The sequence below is a fragment of the Chionomys nivalis genome, chromosome 10 (assembly GCF_950005125.1).
Source record: "Chionomys nivalis chromosome 10, mChiNiv1.1, whole genome shotgun sequence".
Classification (NCBI taxonomy): domain Eukaryota; kingdom Metazoa; phylum Chordata; class Mammalia; order Rodentia; family Cricetidae; genus Chionomys; species Chionomys nivalis.
Window position 1 is genome coordinate 76083115 of NC_080095.1, and position 22972 is coordinate 76106086.

A 22972-nucleotide genomic window follows, 5' to 3' on the forward strand; every position below is an offset into this window, starting at 1 on the left:
GCAGCTGAAGTTTCTCATTCTTACAGGAGGAAGCCAGCCAATCTGTTTAGATCTCCTGTCTTCCACTATGACAACATTTCCGCTCCACATACTACAGTGGAATTTATTCACTTTGCCTTACTAGTTCTATTAATCTATGTCTTTGATGAGATGTGATTAAAATCTGATGTCTTTCTCCAAACTAATGGCTAATAACTTTGTTAAGTAAAAGAAATCCAGAGCCGATATAGAAAGAAGATCTGTTAGCACAACCAAGAAGAACAAGAACTTAATGGGAAGAGGTGAACCAATTGCCAAAGAACCCTTCTGCACAGCCAGGAGGAAGGACACGAAAAAGTAAAGGGAGAAAAAGAATTTAAACATTACTTACCCGCAGCTCTTCCTTAGTACTGAAACTATTCAGAAGTTGTTGATAATGTCTATCTGTCATTTGTCGTAGCAAGGAAAGGAGACAGGCAACAAATTCCCCCTAAGGAAAAAAATCCTTATTATTTTAGAGGAAGGATAAAGAGATCATCAGTAACTTAGTATGAATTGCTCTCAGAACACTTCACAAGCTTTCTATGATCCCAGGTTCACCCTGTGATGTCCTCTGATCTAAATCACCCTAATTACAGTCAAAAGTTCCTATGTAATGACCACTATCTACTCGGTATGTACGAAATTTTCTATTTGAGTATATTTACTATGAGGGAATCTTTTCACTTGGGAACTAACTGCATTTATGTAAGTAGGGCCCTTGCCCATTACTTAAGCACTTAATAGACCTCCATTCTTTCTATCATTTAAGACTCATATCTGTGCTAAGAAAAGGCAAAGCATAGGTTCAAATGGCATGAAGTATTGTGTGTGGTGGCAGGTGCCTGCACCTGGCTGGCTGAAACAACTTAGTGGTTATGTCAAAGAAATCTGTGATACAGGTAGCTTCTTTGCATGCAGACAGTCATTTGTGACACATAGACATGTTAACAGTTGCCCTTCTACATTAGAGTAATATCCAGAAGTCTGCCGTATGAGCTATGGTACAGTTTGGATCTGAATTGCCCCCATAGGCTATATACAGAGTACTTGTGCCAAGGCTGGCCTCTTTCAGGAGGCTATGGAACCTTTGGGAACAGGATCTGGCTGGTAGAAACAGGTTACTAGGGGCAAGCCTTTGTAAGCTCTAGCCTGGACCCTGGTTCCAGTTCTGTTCTCTGTTTCCTAATCCAGCATGATGTGGACAGCTACCAACGCAAGCTCCCACGGCTCTGGATGCAGCCACCTTGGCACACTTTCTCCATTTTGATAATTGCAGCACTCAAATCCTGAACGCAGATCTTTATTCCCATAGACTTTTTGCTGGGTATTCTGTCACAAGGACACAAAAATACCTGAATCAGTCTAGTAGGATTATCTCGCAAGCCCACACACGATCCTGTCAATGAACAAAAGAATTCTGGATATGTCACACGCGAGCTAGAAAATATAAAGAAAAGGCTACTGCTGTTTTAGGGAAAACAGGGTTTTGATATCACAAGATTCAGAGGACTTTAGGTGACATTATGAGCATTTTCATCTAAGCCAGGGAGTGAGCTCTTTTTCTGGTAGCTTAGTACAGGGATCTCAGGGATTTGTGCAAAAACAAAACAAAACAAACACACACACACACACACAAAACCAAAACCAAAAAAACAAAAAACAAACAAACAACAACAACAACAACAAAAAGCTAGGTGTAAAACACAGCTTTCATTTGCCTGAGACGTTTGCTGTGATTGGTGCAAACATTCTGTCTCTCACTAGCTAAGTGGACAGTTTAGTTCATCCTTTTTTACAGACCAGGTTGGCCTTGAACACCAGGTTGGCCTTGAACTCACAGAGAACGGCCTCTGCTTCCCAAGTGCTGGGATTAAAGGCGTGCCCCACCACCGCCCAGCTCAGTTTAGTTCATTTTATGTGCCGATAGGAAAACAACCTCTCACCCTGTCTCCTCTGGTGTTACAATATTAGGACAAATAAAAGATTTATCTTATGTTGTCTACTCTCGCTTACTTTTAGTTGAGCGTGCCTAGCTATTAGCAGGAAGAAGAAAGAGCAGGCAGTGGAGTGTTAGGGCAGCAGAGACAGTAGAGTGCCAAGAGGGTTCCAGCCAGTACTCCGACCTGTGGAGACAGCACAGCATCTGGCTGGGCGACAGAGGTAGAGCAGAGGGAGAGCTGGCATGCTGAGCTGCAAAAGCTGTATGCTGGCCGGCTCCAATGACAGCTACGAGAAGAGAAAAGCCTCCAGACATGCAGCTTCTAGAGCAGCGGCAGCCATTGCAGGGTAGCACCAGCAAAAGCTGGCAGTAGCTGCCTTGTGAGAAGCCATAGCTGTGGTGGCTACTGCAGTCAGAGACAGCAAGAGAAGTCAAAGATGTGGCCCGGGGGCAAAGACTAATGGGTGCAGAGAGAAGGGGAGAACGAGTGGAAAGCTGAGGCTGATGGAGAAATCGACGGCTAATGAGAGCCAAGGAAGAGAAACAGACTGTGGTTGCTGAAAAGGTTCCAGAGGCTTGCCAAGGCTGTAAAGCAGAGGGTCTCAGTCACTCCAAGGCCAGAAGCTACAACATTGGACACTGATATGGGCTCAGGAATCCCAGCTCCCTAGACATACATAAGAGATACTGCTGCCACTCTCCATCAAATGCGGAGCACAGAATGCTGCCAAAGACCAGCATTTCAAGAGCTACTCCCTTGGTAACCATGGTTTCTGTTTAGGTAGAGCAAAATGATCTCAGCCAGTTGAATAAGAAGAGGTGATGGAGAGGGTCCACGAATTGACTTTTGTGTGGTGGGCATGTTCATTATCCTATTTATTATAATGTTTCCTAAGTGAATATAATATATCAAGTGATTTTTTTAAAAAATACAAAATTTATTCTTTTTCAAATTTATTGTATTTATATCAATAATAATCTTTTCAAAAGGCATTGCTAACACTCTGATTTATGGAAAGATACTATGTGTAAGTTACTATACTTTGTATTGTGGAATTCATTCCTTATTAGAGTCTAGTTGGGTGGACACTATCAAACTTAAGATAATAATCTGGTTTCACAGCTAGCAAATGGAAAAGCTTGGATGTGAATGTAGATGGCTTTGGTTCTAGAAGGTTCTACCCAGTGGTTTTTCCTACTTCCCAACTGGTTTCATGTAGGAAACAAAGTGAATTTAGGGGATACAATTCAAACATATAAATATATAAGAATCTATCTATTGATAATACTGCATAATCTATTATGGTCTTTCTTAGAATGGAAATTAGTTGGTAGGGGTTCAATCAGTTTTTATTCTTGTTTCTTGATATCACATACAAACTTTCCAACTTATTTAGTACATTATTAATATACTTAAATACTTTTTTTCATATTAAAATATTTTTAAATTTGAAAAATTATATATCTTCAATCATAATTTTAATAACAACAAAAAACAATAGCGAATAGACCTTCAATAGCTATTATAATCTATGTATATTGATGAACTCTCTGAATCCAAGAGATTGACTTTGTCTGCTGTGTCTGGGCTAGACCCACTGGAAACACCTTATCATTATGGCACTCCCCACTGTCCCAAATATGATCCACTGCCAATACCAACAGTCCAGACCCTCTGCAATTTTCTCACATCACCTATGATCATAACTTCAAGTCCTTGCCAGGAGATCATGTGTCTATTATTTTACTTCTACCTTTTCTACTATTATATGATTTTCATTACTATTAAAATACTTTAATAATGTTTATATGAATTCTCATAATTTGTTAAAAATAATAAAAAAAAATCGTTGTCAATATTCACTTACTTAGCCAATTGCCTTTAAAGTTCAATAGTCTTCAGCTGCTTTTATCCATTTTTATGTAGAGAAAACAATGGGCATTTCTATCAATAACTGCCAAAAATATTTTATCTACATAAAAAGTCTTCAAGAAAGTTTTCCTTTAGCATATGCCTGTTTTTTCCTGGTATTTTGTAGAATGCTACCCTTTTATTCTCTAAACACAAGCCAGAAACTGTACCTGAGACTTTACACAGGCATGCCAGGGAATCTTAGACAGGGCCAATGCTGAGCGGTCACCAGCTACACATGGCATGTAACATAATCACGTGCAAAGAAACACGTGCACTATAGCCAACTCAGGTTGAGGGCGTGAGACAAGTGGCCATTTATGTTGCTTTATAAAACCTGCTACGCACAATTAGATGTTTTAAAGGAACCAATTACAATGGCACACTTCTTTTTCTAGCCAGAGAAAGTATTTTAAAGTTTAAAGAATGGTTGGTAGAAGAACAAAGGGTAAAATAAAACTACTGTTATCTGAATTTATGATTCAGCAGAAGCAGTTCTCATGCTGGGGTTGCTGGGAGGCAGGACAGCAACATAGCTGTTTCAGAGCCCTGGGAAGTGCATTGTGACTGGCAGCAACCGATTTTCCTTACAGCGTGTTCATTTAAGAGGGACATTTAGTGATGAATGTGCCTGTAGGAACTGCAAGGCATGCACTGTATAAATGCCATGTAGAAACTCCCTGCACAGAGAGTCTATTCTTTATGGAAAATGAGGAGGTATTACTTAGATCTTCATGTATAGAGTGAATGATCAAGGTATTTCTCATGTCAGTCATTAGGGAAATGGAATTTAAACCTTCAGGGAGAGAGGTATAGAGTCTTTAGAATACTCCCAACTCTGACACACGAACACACACATACAGACATACACACACACACACACACACACACAGGAAAAAATGATGACATCACATGCTGACGAGCTAACTCCCCAGTTCTAGGAATTGTATCTATATCTATCTATAATAAACTAAGAATTAAAATATTATATTATATATACGTATTATATATAATATTTTATATATTTAATATAATTAGATATATTTTATATATTTAATATATAAAATGATATATAAATATTATTTTATAATAAATAAAATAACAGTTATATATTTTATAATAAATAAAATATAATTTAATATATTATAAAATAATATAATATTTTAATCCTTAGTTTATTAAGATAGTTTAACTTGACTTATAGTAGTGGTTTGGATGAACACTATTTGAGTACGTGGTCCTCAGAGTGGTGGCACTGTTTGGTGGAGGCTATGAAACTTTTAGGAAGAGGAGCATGAGTGGAAACAGTACATCACTGATAGAGGGCTTTAAGAGTTTAGAGCCTTGTTTCACTTCTAGTTTGCTAAGAAGCCATAATATATACCCACAGAACCTGTGATATTAAAACAATACCCTGACATAACATTGTGACACAAAGACCCTCCAAAGATACCAGCTGAGCTCCTTTTGTGTGGGCCTTCTACAGCTGGGCATGGGACCTACCCTTATGGGCCATTCACCAGGGAGACTCCCTTGAAGAAAACTAATTTTCTATTTGCAAGTGTTTATCAGTTGGAGGTAGCTTCTCGGTTAGGGATGGGGGATGTGTCCACTTCTCCTTTTCACCCTAGAACCCCATCTGCTGCAGACCCATGCAGGCCCTGTGCATGCTCTCTGGGTATTGTGAGCCCTGTCTAAGGCTTTGATTTCCTGATGTCCTCCATCCCCTCTGGTTCTTATACTCTCTCTGCCTCCTCCTGCACAAAGTTCTCAGACTTCTTAACTTTTTTTTACTTAAATTTTAAATAAACATGAAAATCATTTGCATCTAGACCTTAACATTCTCATGCACCCACAGCACAATTTGTGAAGCCAATAGCAACTATTTAGTTAATGCTTGTGTACATAATTTATTGATGAATATTAGAGCATCAAGTGCCATAGCAACAAATGATATCTCTTGTTTAGGAGAATACTGTTAAATACATAATCATTTTAAAAGTCAACCTCATGTGAGTTCTAAAATAGAAATTCCTATGTATATGGATAACTCGATGGGGGAGTACTTACTTGCTTGCCTGCCCTACATGAAGCCCTGGGTTTGCCCTCAACACTGCCATGAATAAATAAATCCTGTCTGTGGATACACATACAGCATATACAGATACATATGTATAAACTATCTGATGTGTTATATCTTAACACTTTGCCTGAATCAAGCTATGCTAACATCTTAAGACAGGGATGTTTGACAGCCCCTTAGAATTTGCCAAGTTAAACCTTCTCACTTAACACTACCAAACAGAAGACTCAAAAAGTTAAGGTCTTGATGAGTCGTGAAGAAAAATCCAGAACTAGCACACAAGGCTTCTTATTCCGGTTGCTGTTGCCCTGTTCTTTAGGCAAATTGGGGAATGAAAAGTTACCAAGTTGACTGGGGATATAAAAGCAAAGACTAATTTAAATTTAGAAAAGAAAAGAACTAATACCAAAGTTGTCTTTCTGAAATTCAGACCTACTTATTAACAGCATCTTTCCCTACAGGCTTCCTAGCTTAGTTTTTGTATAGCGAAGGCAACCCCTGGTGCTCTGGCTATGCTCACAGTTCATCCCAGGGGCCAGGTTTCCCACAGTCAGACTAAGACCAAAGGGACCGGAGCTTTCCAAAGCACAGCCAGGCCCTGTGTGTGTGCCATGTGCCATAGGATCTTACAGTGACATCCTGGAACTGCAGCCGCATGGCAGAGCTGGTGGCTTGAGGCCGACTGGTGATCTCCAGGATGGTCCTGAGCAGGATATCCAGCAGGCTGGCCACTATCACGTCTATTTCCTCCAGCACAGACTTTTCCTTAGGAGGAAGAAAGAATAGCACGCTCAGGAGACTGACTTTGCATGTACCAAATCTTTTTTTTTTTTTATGGACAAAGACAAATCTAAAATGAAAGACTCAGAGAAGTCAAGATGACAAGAGATATAGACCTCAACTAAAAACAAAAATAGCCTTGCAGAAGACAGAGCTCCAGAGAGTAAAGGCTCATCCCAAAGCACCTCATTTGGCTATGCAATGTAAAGCTGAAACACAAAAAGAGGCATAAATATTGTTAAAAAGAACAAAAACAATTCTGAGGCCAGCCATCCTCTCTCTGAGGAACCTGAGTTGGCCTCTCTGGCTGCGGTCTTCCCTCACAGTGTGATTCCCTCAGGTCCTCACTGTGCTTACATAGATCTTCCTAGCACGACATTCACACAGATCATGCTCCAAGGCTGGCTATGTGCAAATGACTATTCTTATAAGTTTTTTTTTAAGCCTACATGTAAGCATAAGGGACTGGAAAGCAGTCAGGATGAGTATCCTGGTTATAAGGAGCCCTGAGGTTAGTAGCCATGTGAGGGAGAGAGGGATTTCCTTTTCTGAAGTGACTAACACTATCCACACTTCAGGACTCCAGAGAGAATATCTACACTGCTTACTTCATAGAAGGCATGGCTTCTTAACATATGTGCATGAGAAAACCTGGGCAAACTGGCTCTGGGCAAAGGATACTTTTAAAAACTGTATTTTGGGCATATATGCAATATTTGCATGAAAATTCCCAATTTCCCCAAGTGAATTGGTTTCAGCTCTAAATTCATTATGCAAAGTTCAAAAATCTGACTGCAATTTCCAAATTTAAATAGAGGAGAAAAGGAAAGAAGTCATCTCTCCTACAGCTTTTGGCTGTTAAGTCTGTCCAGTGACCTGGCTAGTTTTCACTCACGGTGACCGTAACCCAGCAACCTAGTCAGGCGGGGCTTGGATCTTTGTGGTCAAGTGGTCAGAGGGAGTTTGCAAGCCAGGCAAATGGCTTCTCCCCGCTGTCATTCTCTGTCCTGTTCCGTATGGTAACTGGGCTTCCGGTAGCGGAACAGTGCGCTATCCCTTGCTGTGTATGCGCTGCTCATGACAGGTTCAGATCCAGGACTCACAGTTTCTCTAAAATGCCACCGCTGTTTCTGCACTGGTAGGGCCCTCTTCCCCACCTCACTCCCCTGGGGTTGTTCTCATCCCTGCTCTTCAGAAGTAGATCACAGACACTGAAAGAATGGGGAAAGCAGCATAGACTTTAATGCGGACTGGGGCAAACTGGACGCTCAGCCTTCACTGTTCCAACCCCTCCATCGCCTGCGGCCGAGGAGACCAGTGTTTGACTAACAGCCGCAGAGTGAGGGAAGGAAAACAGGACATCCTCTCTACTCAGATTTCAGAGCCAACAGAGAGCTGAACATAAACCCCAGACATTGTTCCATGTATAAGGAAGCACGCCATGTTCTCACTTTGCAGGGCACTCTAAACTCACAGGACTCCTTAGAGCCATAAGGGAAAGACTACAGTCGGAGTTGTGTAATGGCTGGACTGCAAGGTACTTCTTGTCTCCTGGGGGCTGTCCTTTGCTTCTGTAATTTCTACAGGACTAGGCCCAAGGGTCATGGCCAACTTCTGAGCTTTATCATGTGGCCTTTCCCAGATCAGATCCAAACCACTGCATCATGCAAGCAGTAATTTGGTTTTGCCACACAGCCTTCATCTCACCAAGATTTAAGACACATGTGGGAGGCTTTGAGATTGCTAATTTTTCTCACTCGGTGCTCAGTTCTTCCTCGAAACACAACTTTAGTAAGCCAGGCTATTCAAGGTTACTCTAATACCACGATTACTTTTGGATTGTTTGTTTGTTTTAATTCCTTCTGAAGAAACCCAAGAAGTTCAGCCTGGTTGAAAACAGAAAGCAAGTCTCTGGGCACTTCTCTGTGGTGTGACTTCTTGGTGGACATTTAAGATTTTATTTATTTGCAGAAGCATTTGATGAGAACCACACACTCTGACCTGCGGTACTCACTGAGCTATTTTTCTTGATGAGACAGAATACGTTGCTAAGGATACGTGCGCACATGATCAAGTCCTTCTGTTCTTGCAGGTGGATGTGGAGGTGGTGCAATACGACAGGCAGGAGAATGTACCTCGAGTCTGTGAGAGAGGAGCCATTAGTGTCGCCGCTGCTTGGGTCCCGCACAAGCCTCAGCCAAACCCTTCCTAGCTTTTTAATTCCATTTTGATTGTCAACCTATTAGCACATGGTGGTACAGGGGCCCTAGCCCTATGAGTTTTATATTAACAAAAAGGAATACTTTCCCCCAGTGCACGATTCTTGTAGTTAATAGACCTCTCTAGTGAGCCCTACTTTTCGTTCCTGTCTGTAGCCCCATCCTGAGCGTGTTTAACCTCCATAGTCCTACATCAAAAGCTTCTCTTGCTGTCTCCCGCATTTTCTCTGAGGCAGAGCACCAGTGACATCTTACTATAGTAGAGGAGGACTTGGCTGTGTCACCTCCCACCCTGCTGCTTGACTTCTTGAGAGCTACCGTGCAGTTTCTGGTTAACATTACGACGATGCGTTCAGTGCTCCTGTTGTGATTTCCGGGTCTCAGTACAAGACTCTGTTTTTGTATTGCTTTGTTTTTCTCCTATCACTTTCAGAGTTAGTGAGGAAATATTGTTATCCGTGGTATTTGTATTTAGTACTATGTGCCTTGCCTTGGCCCCTTCAACTGGAAAGGCAATGGTTCTCAATATGTGGATCGAACAACCTTTGACAGGGGTTGCCTAAGACCATCGGAAAACATAGATATTTACGTTACAATTCATAACTGTTCATTACTTCATAACAGTTATGAAGTAGCAATGAAATTTACTTTATGGATGGGGTTACTACAACACTAGGAACTGTATAAAAGGGTCACAGCATTAGGAAAGTTCAGAACCACTGCTGTAAAGTGTCCTGTACTTGGGGAAGCTGTCCTGATTTCCTCTCATCTGAGACTTCAAATACGTCCCCAACGGGACCCTCTTGATCTTGCCATTCGTATTTTCCCATGTTTGTGTCCCATTTTTCTGGAGATTTCCATACTTCCTCACCTACTCTTTCTACCTATTTCTTACTTCTGCCATTTTGCAGCTCATGTCTTTGCCTGGGTGCAGTGTCACGGATTTGGAACCTCTTCAGTCACACCCTCCAGTCCTTGACCCCCTGAGACAGCACACAGCACTCGGGGTAATGGGGAGGGTGCTCTCGGCATTATCTTTTTCTTTCAAGTGAGTTTTCATTGTGGCCTTTGACTTTCACATGGGAAGATGTCACTGCACCTGGTGGCTTTGCACCATCTGCTCCTCTTTAGAAGCAAGAAACAAAAGGAGAAAACAAACAAAGGAATGCAGGTGACACAGGAGCGAGGCTTGGGGAACTCCTGTTTCTCTTGATGTCTGCCACTGCACCACCAGCGCAAGGACGCCTGGCTTTCAGTTAGAAAGGGAGGAAGGGAGGAAGAAAGGGAGGAAGAAAGGGAGGAAAGGAGAAAACTTTACACAGAACTGCAGGCCTTCTGTAAGCAGCACACCCCAAATGGCACCTTACTTATTTACACAGCAATTATCTGACGAAAAGAACCAGGGACGGAACCTGGAAAAGGAGGAACCAGAAAGCACTATGTAGTCATGTTTAATTGGGAGGGAAGGCAAAGTTCATCTGATAGGGTCCCAGCGCTAGTAGGATTTGGTTTCTAAAAACTCAATTTGCAGCCAACTGTTAAAATATCTATGAGCTAGGGGTGGAGCAAGGGAAACAAACAATTCACCTGTGCTGAATAAAAACAGAAAGGCGTGACCATCTAGTCTGGAGAACTGCTTTGCTCCAGGGCCAAGGCAACCAGCCAGTACAAAATATGGGATTGGGAGATTATGGCCTAACAGTCTGAGTGGCTAAAATTCTAATTCTTACCTTCATAAAAGAAAGCAGGCCAGACACTCTCATAAAACTGAAAGTTAAAACCAAGCCCAGATCCCCTCCAGGTGAAGATAAACTCACTTTGTATACAGTAAAGCTAGTATTGCTATACAGATTCTGCCCTTGAAAGGGGCAATGTTGTCATACTCCAAGTCTCAGACAAAACTCACAGAACACAGGTCTCCATGACTGCAGGAGGGGGACCTTTTGTTTGGTTTGATGTGTATCCACCGGAGTGGGTAAACCGAGCTGTTAGGAATTTTCTGCGGCATAGACTAGGAAGATGGTTGGACAACCAAGAATCTTTTGTACATTCCTTAGTTTGGTACATAGCTTAGTTTTGAAACAGCACGTCTTAGCTCCCTCTACCAACCAGCTTTAGATAAGGATCCTCGGTGCTGGAATCTGTCCACAAAGGGTGAGGTTTGCCAGTCTCAAACTGCTCAGCACTCTCTACAAACTGGACCCCAACATGGACCGGCCATCAGCAAGGCACCAAGGTAGCGTCTTTGAACGGGAGACTGGGACTGCTGGGGCAGGACTACTCTCCACCCAAATCATGGCCTTAGCAAACGTCCATCTGTGGAGAAGCCCCAGAGCTGGGAGGGCCTGAAACTGGACTAAAGCCACCAGGAACTGAGTCAGAGATGTGCAAACCTGGAAAGACATCTCTTAGACATTGGAGCACAGACAGCACGCACTTCGTAGACAGCACAACAGCGCAGTGCTAAGGATGCTCTCTGTGTAAAGCTTGTACATGCACCCAAGTGGCCTAAATTCCATGAGAACGCAGCACGGAGGCCATATGCTTTCCAATCATGCACTCTGCTCGCCCCAAACTCCTACCCCACTTCCACTGCTGTGATGTTATTCTCATGCTCACCCTTAGATCAGAAGTTGCTTTCCCTATAAGATTAAAGAAAAAATATATATGCATGGCTTCAGTAGCTTTTACTATTATATACCAATTCCTAACCATGACTCAGTGTTCACTCAGGAAACGCCTGTTTAGCACCTAAGTGCACTAGATGATATTAAGGAAGTGAGAGACAGATTTGCCTCTAAGATACGAAGAAAACCCTGCTCTCTGGAGCTTTCTGTGGAGATGGGAGAGAATGGGCACTGAACTGGATATTTAATTATTTATCTAGAGTTGTGCTTGCTGATCCAAGAAGGGAAACACAATAAACTATGAGCCCAGTAATGGAATAACCAGGGCGGGAAGGACATTTCTGCAAAGAGGAGAGTTAAAAAGTGCCCTGGAGAATACATGAAGAGGAAACCCAGGAGGAGTTGGAGAAAGTGGATTGCAGAGAGAAGATGGGACAGAGCAGACAGGCAGGGCCAAATGAGTACCATAGAAGACCAATTCTGATGCGTGGCCCCCAAATGAACAAGAGGGATATTACAGGGTGGTCACACAGTAGAGAGGAGGAAGGAGATGTGGAAACCAAAGGCAGAAAGGTCTCAGATGTGTCAGCAAGGCTGGGGACTGGGCTGTGGGTGAGATTTTGGGGCAGGGCCAAATGAGTACCATAGAAGACTAATTCTGATGCGTGGCCCCCAAATGAACAAGAGGGATATTACAGGTGGTCACACAGTAGAGAGGAGGAAGGAGATGTGGAAACCAAAGGCAGAAAGGTCTCAGATGTGTCAGCAAGGCTGGGGACTGGGCTGTGGGTGAGATTTTGGGGCAGATGCGAGCCATGTGATGAGTGGCAATGAAGGGTAAAAGTGAGAAGGAACGTTATGCTTGCTATCAGCAGATAGGAGCACACCACGACAGAGAAGAACGCTGCAACTTCAATAGCAGACCAGAGGAGAGGAGGAGCCTGGGAGATGGTGATGTGCAGAGGTGGAACAGCTGTTTATTGAGGTTTGGAGCTCAGGGTAGGATCTCGCCTTGAAACATCAATTTGATATTGGATCAGGGACATATGGAACATTGAGAGACTCTGGGTAGGACTGACCTCAAGCCTCCCTCAGATGTCACACGTTGCCTGGCAAAGTCCCCTCAGCACTAACTCTGCCACATCTTACCATAGAACCATTTGTTCAACATCGGCTATTATGCTAGATCAAAAAAAGACCAAGGGCAGAGACTGTTTAACTTCCATGATATTTATGATTTAATTTCATACATGACTGTAGGAGCTGCTGGGGGAAGGAAGGGTTATGTGTGGGGTGTGCAAGCTGCTGATGGGTTGTTCATATGCTGGAGGATGGCCTCAAACCCATGGGAACATAGGCAGCACTAACGGAATTCAGTGGGATATTTAAAGAAAGAAGACATGAGCCCTGCGTGGTGGTTTACGCCTTTAATCCCAGCACTGGGGAAGCAGAGGCAGGTGGATCTCTGAGTTCAATGCCAGCCTGGTCTACAGAGTGGGCTCCAAGACAGCCAAAACTACACAGAGAAACCTTGTCTCATAAATAAAAATAAATAAATAATAAACAAACAAACAAAAATACATGAAACAGAGAGGATTGAAGGATTGGAAAGGGGAAGTACTGGGGGAGATTTTGGAGAGTGGGAAGGATTTAGGTTGATATGATCAAGATACATTGGGTATGTAGGAAATTGTCAAATAATAAAAAATTAAATATATGCAATATATTAAACTTATAAAGTTAAAAAGCATACTATAGGCGCTCTCCCCATAATAAGTATTTACTGGATAAATAAGTTCTGTTAGATATTAAGACAGTGGAAAGGGCCTGGCATGTCTGTCTTCACTGGACACAGCTCAAATGGGATGAGGGCAGAAGGCACCTGATCACAGTCCAGCACATCTGCCGTGCCCATCCTGAACAGCAGCTGGATGAGGCTATTCCTGTCACAGCGCCAACCGCAGCAGCTGCTGCGGCACTTAGACTGGCCCGCACTCCATCCTCCTGAAAATCTGTGCCAGTGTGGGTGAGTGACGATGGAGCCTCTTCTCCAGAGATGCGCTGGCTGTCACAGGCCAGTACTAAAAACTCCAGGACCGTGGCAAAAGAGCAAAGTGTACCAAATCCTGAGTATTCAACATGAAGTTACAGCTAACAGATTCCTAAGCCAAGCCCAAATTATCACGGGGTAAATTTGTGACAAAATTCAGGACAGACCATGGACAGTTTGTGGAAATGGTTGAGGATGGTTCAGGGATGTGGGGGGTGTGTAAAAAGGCCTGGGCCCTTAGTCTTCCCCCAGGGTAAGACTGGGAAAGGAAGCCGAGAACAGAGGTAGGGAAGGGGTTGGGGTAGGGGTAAAGTGTCCAGAGAAAAGGGGACAGAACACTAGTGATCCTAAGGTCCTAAGTAAGTTTTTTATTCTTTGTTATTATTTATTCTTTTGTTTGTTTAACCCATTGCCACTGTCTTAATACTCTCCTGGATAATTGCTTTTATAATATATTTTTATAGTACATAACTAAGAAGAAATCTCCATTAAAAAACAACCCAAGACCTGTATACTTCTTCAACACATGAACGCAGGTCTAAGGAGTGAGCATTACTGGGTACTCATCAAGTAGAGTAAGGATTTTATTCTTGAGGTTAACAAATTAACATAGAAACCTAATCAAACATTATGCCAATAATTTCTAGAATATGCTTTAAAATAGCATTATATTCTATCTTCCTCTCATTTTTATTTTAATTTTTAAAAAGATTTGCTCTTTAAAATCATTTACTTTTAAAATCAAAAAGATTTTGATTTTCCTCCCATGTCTGTGTGCTTGTGTGAGTGCCTCTCACGTGTGTGTTGGTGCCCTCAGAGGCCAGAATATGGCATTGGATCCCCTGCGGCTATTTTTGCTGGCTATTGTTATTGAGTAACTGAACTTGGGTTCTCTAGAAAAGTAGCAAGTACTTTTAACTGCTGAGTGATTGCTCCAGTCCCTTCTTATTTTCTATTACAGCTTTCTACAAAATTTCTACAAAATTACGGGTGTAACTGGGGAGCCCTAAAAGGCTATTCCTTCTGATGACTTGCGCATAGGATTGCCACCATAAGCTATATGCGTCTTCTCTTTCCAGGTGAAAGCAGGGAAAGCTTGGTACCTGAGAACTGAGAGCATCTCATCTAGAGTAGAGGACATGGCTGGTGCGGGGGAGCCCAGCAGTTGGTTTTCCGTGTCTGACTCTGGGGTCTAAACAAGCTATTTTAGACACTAAACAGTGGCAGTCCATCCCCCTTCTGCTGCAAACTGCTCAGAAGGCCCAGGACAGAGGGGCCTCGCACTGTGTAGCAGGCAGTCAGGTCTTATCGCATGGGATGTGTCTGACACAACTGTTTAATCATAAGCAAATAAAAATATGACCTTCTCTAAGGGTGGCTGCCGATTCCTGCTAAACAGGTACCAAGTAACAGGGACAGAGCCACAGCTGACTGTCACAGCTCCTATGGAGGCTCTCTCTGATCTGCAGCACAGGAGACTCTCACCGCCTTTCCCTAAACTCCCCCTCCTGACTCCCAGCCTCCACACCTCCTCCCACACTCTACTCACCAGCTCCCTTCCCATCATTGCCAGAACAGTCTGCTCTAAAATGCAAGCCTCCTCTACTCGGTTTCTCTGGAGAATATTCCCCATACAGGATTCTATTACAACTTTAATTTACAGAACATTCTAGGTCTCTTGGTGGGCTTATCCTGCTAGGGTCAAATTCTCCAAAATTAAATTTTATTTTCTTAACATGTGGTCCAATTGTGGACCTTCTTCTTTCTATGGCTAACACTAGCCCCCTAGATAGATTGTGCACTTGGTCAGATTCTTCCTGCTTCTGTATCATGAACCACGCCTCTACTCATAAAAGCCAACCTCAGTAATAAATTACGAACAGCAAGTGTCTTGGTGGCGGTACTCTAGGTTGGAGATGTGGAGTTGTCCTGAAGAGAGAGTCAAGAATTAGTCCTGTGTTTTCAGCTGAGGATTATTGCTTCGAGCATGCTCATCCTCACCATCGTACTGCCGTCTCTGGGTTACAGCTTAGTCGAGAAAGAATCATGCTGTGGTTTCCGGTCAGGATGGAACCCTACTGCATTGCTCTGGTTTTCACTTTTAGCCTTCAGAGTTATTGAAGAATTATTGTGATCTGCGATATTGTATATTTAACACTATGTGCCTTCCCTCGGCCCTTCCAACCTGTAAAGCAGGGGTCTGAACCTGTGGTCACGTGTTGTCCTTCATCTGCTATGTTGAGTGGGCTACTACTGGGGCCTTGTGTTGGGGTGCTTCACTCACCCTGCCATGCCCATAGTTACAATGGTATATTGTCCTTCTTCTAGCCCCCATCTAATCATTTTCCTCCATTTGTGAGCTCAGGCATTCATATTATACATTTGGTTTTCCTCCCAGTATCTTTTCACTCCTGAGGGTACCATTTTACTTTTACAGAGACCTGATTATCTTAACTTCTGAAATGTGTTGGCGTTTTTTCTTAAAAAGCTCTCTGATCTTGCTTTTTCTATTTTGTTCACTGAAGGTCAGGAATTCAAAAGAACTGTGTCTGTGGAATGAATAAAATCCTCTCAAATAATTTCCTTACTGTTGGAAACCTATTTTATGACCTTAGCTGACCTTTTCGTGTAGGACTTTACCTAATAAAGAATCATCTGGTCCGTCTATGGGAAATAGAACCAAAATCACAATTCCTGTGAGACAGGAGTCAATCTTCTTTAGTTTGGAGAAAGCAGATTGATGCCTGAGTTAAACTACGGACTTGGTCAGCCCCTGTCCATCCCACACCCCTGCTCTTAACCCTAGAGGGGTCCCCAGCTGCAGAAAGACTACTCTTTAGTTCCAAAAGACAAGAGTTTGGAAACTACAGAAGGAAGTAGTATCTTTCCCTAGAGCAGTGGAGCTCAACCTTCCGAACACTTCGGCCCTTTAATACAGTCCCTTGCGTTGTGGTAATCTCCAGTCATAAAATTATTTTGCTGCTACTCCATGACTTGGAATTTTGCTTCTGTAATAGATCATAATGTGAGCACACCCGTGCTTTCTGGTTTCTTAGGCTATGCCTAGGGAAGGGCCATGTGGCCCCAAAGGAGTCATGGCTGACAGGCTGACAGGCTGATGAGAAATCAAAAGTTGGAACTTTCTTTTACATTAATTGGAGCATTTTTGATTTCAGCAAAAGGAAAAATAGAAGACATTAAGAACAAGTCTTCCTCAACAGAAAAACAAAATGAGTGATGGTATAGTAACTTAGTAAACACTAGTATTATATAACAGTAAAATGTATGCACTCCAGTTATATCAGCATGGAACAACAGCCTACCATTTAAAACAGAAACAAAAGAGTGACACGCACCATGGTATGTAAAGATGAAAGAAAACAGAAATGTGTGGGGGACAGGTCAATCAGCTTGTCTTATAATGAAGGACTAGAAGATAACACCCAGAATCTCTGAAATTCTGGAAGTTTCTATAAAGAAAATATAATGTAAAAGGAATGGACTTTCTTTCTTTTCCTTTTATTTTGAGACAGGATTCCTCTATGTAGCCTTGGCTGTCCTGGAACTTGCTCTGTAGACCAGGCTGACTTCGAACTCAGAGATCCCCCTGCCTCTGCCTCCTGAGGCCTGGGATTAAAAGGTGTATGTAACCATGCCCAGCTGAGAAAATATAAAAGTAATGAGTTCCTTAATAAAAGACCTGAGGCAGGCGGATCTCTGTGAGTTCGAGGACAGCCTGGTCTACAAGAGCTAGTTCCAGGACAGGAACCAAAAGCTACGGAGCAACCCTGTCTCAAAAAATCCAAAAGTAAATAAATAAATAAATAAATAAATAAATGACCCAAAGTAAATACTTGATGTTAAGATTTGTTCATGATTTACTTATTTGTTGTATCTTTCTCTGTATGCTTAAGATGGTTTATGACAAAATGATGTATTTTTTCAGTGTCTTTGATATTATATACTCACATATACATTCAAATGGAAAAATAACTCCAGAAAGAAACTATCTTAAAAACTTCTTAGCTGGTGAATCACTTCAAGTATGTTTTAAAATGAGGAGGATACTTTATTATTTTCTTCAGAAAAAGAAGAATCCGAGAAGCAAGATAATTTAAAGATACCTAGTACAGCAAAATCCATCTGGTAACTGACAGCTTGATGTTGGCATACCATAAAAAACAAGAATAAAAAGACCTTCTATACATTTTTAGAGCACAGACGAAGGTGGTTTGGGAGAGGCTCATCTCTTTGAATATTTGGTCCCCAGGGGGTGGACTGTTTAGGAAGGATTAGATGTGCCCCTGTTGGAGGAGGTATGTCACTGGGGTAGTCTTTGAGTCTCACTCGCTCACTGAACATAAAATGTTTGCTCTCAGCTACAGTCCTGCCTGCCTGCTCCCCACTACCTTCATACTGTGATGATCACAGACCCCGAAACCCTCTGAAACTGTAAGCAAGCCCCCAGTTTACTGCACCCTTAAAAAATAAGTTGCCTACATATAGTATCTCTCCAGAGCAACAGAACAGTGACTAAGCCAATATCTATATATGAATCTCAGAAGAAAAAGGTAGCTTTTTTCTTGCTCCATATAACAGGAAATCTACAAGGTGGGCAGGGGAATCATACCCATACTACTACGAGCTGCGATTACAATCGGTAATTTATTCAGTGCCTTCCCCACTTCCCTTCTTTCTTTGGTCATTGGATCTCACTATGTGTACTTTGGTCAAACTATCCCTAAACTTCCGGATCTGCCTGTGTCAGTCTCCTAAGTACCTGGGACTACAGGGGTGAGCCACTGTGATTGGCCTATTTGGTCTAGAAATGACACTTTGGTAGCCACACTTTTATATCTAATGGATAAATATATTTCCCATCCAAATTGTCAAGCTTTGGGGAAAGTACTTTTTATTTTGAACTGCTCCTTTGACCTCTGGACATAAGCTATGGAAGAATGGCTTTCGAGAGAGTTGCCACCGTACCTGGGTTGGTGTAGAGCTGGCTCTCCACAGTTTTGCCAATGCACTGAAGCTTAATTGCCTGCAGGGAATCATCCACATGCATGATGGTCGGCAGGCTGCCCAGAGTGTCCTGCACCAAGTTGGCCACTTCCCGGACATCAAAGAGCTTCAGCAGTTCTGAGTACACAGCAGGAAAGGAGCTCAGGAACACAGCCTGAAAACAAGGAGGGAGTCTGCATGAATTATTGATGCCCGAAAAATAAGATGTAAAATGTCACCAAGTTTAAGGACTGTCACAAGTATTCTTAAGGAGAAAAAAAAAATGAGCAAAAGCTCTGTCATCTAGAGCTAACTGGCAAAAGTTTAAACCAAAACAAACATGTGTGACAGATTAGGAAAGGTTTTAGAAATGTGCACAGAAGAAGACAATAAAAACTGGAGCTTTTGGAAATGACTGGCATCCACCCCACTGAACCCACAAAATACAGCCCAGCTGTATTTGCCGAATATGCACGGCCGAGTTCTGAGCTGTGGTCACTGAGATTACATTTCTTTTTGGAGAAATTTTCTGAACTGCTCATTTAAATCTCATTCCCCTTTAAGAAGCCAGACACACTGGTTCCCTAAGGCATTTGGTTTGTAATTTGGGAGGAAACCCTGGACAGAACAAGAAAATGTGGCTATACGTAGTAGCCTCGCTTCTGGTCAGCACTGTGACTTTGGGAAGCCCTTTCGTCCTGTGAGCTTTAGTTTCACGGCTGTCAAGAAACAGATCATAGACTAGTTCCTCACATTGTTCCACGTATGTAAAACCCGCAAACAGTTTTTAATGGAAACAAATCTACCTATCATTTTTTAGAGGAAAAAATCAACATGATTATCACATGCCAAGAGGCATAACTTAAAGAAAAACATCTAAAACCAAAACCAACTGGGCTAAGATCGAACACCGCAGGGAAGCCTATGTGGAGCCCAGAGAGGGGAGGCAATGGAGCCATCAATCAGCCTTACATCTGCCCAAGGAGGTGGGGTATGTATGTACAACATGCCAAGACTCCTGGACAAGCTGGTTTTCTAACATGACCCCTGACTGTGTGCTTGAGTGGACATGTTCTGATGATTCCAACATGGAACCAAATTCAAAGCTCCTGAGCTTAGTGCTGATTCAGTGCAGCACACTGAATAAGAGCCAAAACTCTATTCCTAACGCTAAAGCTATCAACATTCACAAGATGCAAAAGTTAGGATTTTTTACTCTGAAAGATTATAGATTTAACATATAGGACTGAATGCATTTATGGAAACCATATAGTGTACATCACTATTAGGCAGTCAATAAAAATATTATTTTTTTGTAAATAATTTTAACTTTTAAATAATTGTTTAAAATCAAGGCATCCTGTGGGCTGGGCTATTCTCAAACGCACTGTGTAGCCAAGAATGACCTCGAATTCCTTCGATCCTCCTGCCTCCTCCTTCTAAGTGCGGGGATGACAGGCATGTACCACTATCTCTGTCCTGAGGACGGAACCTAGGGCTTTGCTAGTGCATGCCAGACAAGTAGTTTTCCAACTGGGATGAAACCACAACCCCCCATATTCTCAAATACACTTTATTGTGGCTTCTTTCTATTTCTAAATAAAAACAGCATGCTTGTTCCTCAAAAACTATTCATTTGCTCGAATATTCTTAAAGTGAGTAACTTGGATTCCCTGCTAAAGACTATTTATATAATCTTCAGTGTACTCTGCAAAGAACTGAGTCATAAAAATGAAGTAAAATCAATAAAAGCAACCCTAAGAAAAATCAACAAGCCTATCTTTCTGATCATGAAAGTCAAATTCTCTTCCTCAGGTATCCCTTAAAATATCCCTGAATTCTTTACTATACTTCTTTACAAAAAAACAAAACAAAACAAAAAAACAAACAAACAAAAAAAAAAACGTCTGAATATGCCTGAAATGTAAAGTCCCTCCATCATGTGGCCATGGAAAAGCATGAGGCAAAAGGACTTTATGATGAGGGCGGGAAGCCAGTCGCAATGGGACAGATAAAAGCTATCCTTGAAAATAATAAAAGTACAATTTGGTTTTGACCTTCCTATGCCCTGAGACAAATCGGGAAAGATAATTGCAAGGAATTTGCAGCAAGGTCTCGGGTCTTTGCTCCTTCTGCCCTTCTTCTTCTCCAGGAGAGTCCGGGGCAGGAGTCAGGATGGGAAGTAGAGGTCCGTGGCAACACCTACTGAGTTGGTTCTAGGTAATGACTGTCTAAGGGAGGGCTATCCAGGTAGGCATTGTTGTCAGGTTGGATTTTGGCTTGGAGGAATAAATGAATCTCCCAGGCCTAAAATGAGCAGACTGACTGGGTAGCAATCCCTTGGCCTAGTTGAGTGCTGGGAAGGTCCCTTGGCCTCCAGGAAATCAGAGTCTGCCCTGGGTTGTAACTCATGTGGGAAAGACTCCCACAAAGTCAAGCCAGTAAGGTAAGTTTCTGCTTTTAACTCAGCCAAGAAACATGGGGCAGTGGGATCCTTGGTTCTGGATGATGCAGATGCAATTCTAAGATGACTGACCAGGACCTTTATCCCTGGTAGCTTTGCAATTACTTTATGTCACATTGCAAAAAGATAAATAAATAAAAGATTCTGTAGAAAAAAATGAAGGATGCTACTTACCCTGACTCTTAAATATAGAGATAACACAGATGGGCCTAAGCTAATCACAAACCTTTAGTTCTTGTTGTTGTTTCTGGCTTTTGTTATTGTTTCTCATTTAGTTGCAGGAGAAACAACTAAGTACAGAGACAACATAGCATACGCTGCTGGATTTGAACAACCATATGTGAACACCATCCTGAGTAGCCTCCAGAAGACAGAGCTCCTCCCATTCCTCCAGCCTTTGCTGGCAGACCTCAAATTCCTGCCAACAGCCTGAAAGGCCCTGTTCTTTTCCAAAGCCTTCAGGAAGAAATCAAGTCCTGATTTTGACTCTGGGAAACTCTGAAGAAAGAATTTAACTAAGCCTGTGTAGAGTTCTGACAGACAAAACTGCAACCCAATAAATAAAGGTGGTTTTAAAGCCATCGAGCTAAAGTATGCCAGGGTCAACAGAAAATTAACATGTCACATCAACCAAATTATTGCCATCCTACTTTTTTGAAGAACAGTGTAAGGTCAACAATGAACTGGTATGGAAAGGCCATTAATCTTACTACCAAACATTGGGGGAGGCAATGTCCTTTTGTTTATTAAAGGAAACCAACCTCTCACAATCTTACATTGACTCTGACTTTGCATCAAACTAAAAATAAAGCCATCACAGAAACACATGTAAATAAGCGGAGTGCAAAGAATGACTTGAGTGGGATCATTAGCATATTCAGAAACTTTCTACACTCAAAAACTAACAGCCAAAGTTGCCTCTAAAGCTTGACTGTGGAACAGAACTCTGAAAACCAAAGCCACAAGAGTCAGAATATTGTAGAAACAGCAAGGCTGCTGTACCTTGCAGAATCATCACAATTAAAGGTACCTAGTTTCCAGGATTAAAAAAATAGTTGAAATAGATGTTTCAGGTGAAACCCTAATTTCAAAGGCTTTTGTAGAAGTAGTAAATCCTGAGAACTCTAATGAATATGTGGTAAGCCTACTGAATTATTCTCAAATTATTAACTGCTGCAAGTCAGGCCCGGTAAGGTGGATGTTTGCTTTTGAGGTCTCTGGCAAGTTCTCTGATGTGACTGCATTAATTCTAGAGTACAAAATGACATTTAAAAGAGCCTGTGCTAGTCAGGCAGTGGTGGTGAACACCTTTTATAGCAGCACTCTGGAGGCAGAGGCAGGCAGATCTCTGTGAGTTTGAAGCTAGCCTGGTCTACAGATCTAGTTCCAGGACAGGCTCCAAAGCAACACAGAGAAACTCTGTCTGGAAAAAACAAAACCAAACAAAAGAGCCTGTGCTATATGCTGGCCTGGATGGATAATAACTCCTTATCTATAAGGAACAGAATGACAAGACCTGCTGCCTGCACAGTCAAGAAAAGCACAGTGCTGTAATCAGAGACTGTGGGCTTCTGGTCCTAGGACATTGTATGGTAGGCCTTCCACATGCCATGATTCCCAGTATGTCAACACTCGAAGACCCAGTTTGGTCTAACCTTCGATTTTAAGCTTTTAACTTTCTAGCAGAATGGTGGGAGGCTGCTTCTCCACTTGACAGGGTTTAACGAAGCCATCAGAATTAAAAATATGAAAGAAGAATTAAGAAATTACAGAGAGACATACCAAGACTTATCTCTTTGAATGTATATAAGGCAATGCTATTTTGAATGTAGATGGATCCTGAACTTGAAACACAATAATAAATACAACGTGA

The 22972-nt window shown here is 42.1% G+C and overlaps 1 protein-coding gene across 3 annotated transcripts in view; it reads right to left on the bottom strand.

Moving 5' to 3' along the window:
• Window positions 1–22972, bottom strand: part of Dock4 (dedicator of cytokinesis 4) — a 390974-nt gene that overhangs the window by 96487 nt on the left and 271515 nt on the right. For all 3 annotated transcript variants that reach the window (XM_057782100.1, XM_057782101.1, XM_057782099.1), the window contains exons 23-26: window positions 18618–18810; window positions 8750–8877; window positions 6586–6720; window positions 371–469 (exon numbers count right to left, since the gene is read on the bottom strand). In XM_057782100.1, the coding sequence (XP_057638083.1) occupies window positions 371–469; window positions 6586–6720; window positions 8750–8877; window positions 18618–18810 (555 nt within the window). The remainder of the gene's footprint in view (window positions 1–370; window positions 470–6585; window positions 6721–8749; window positions 8878–18617; window positions 18811–22972) is intronic.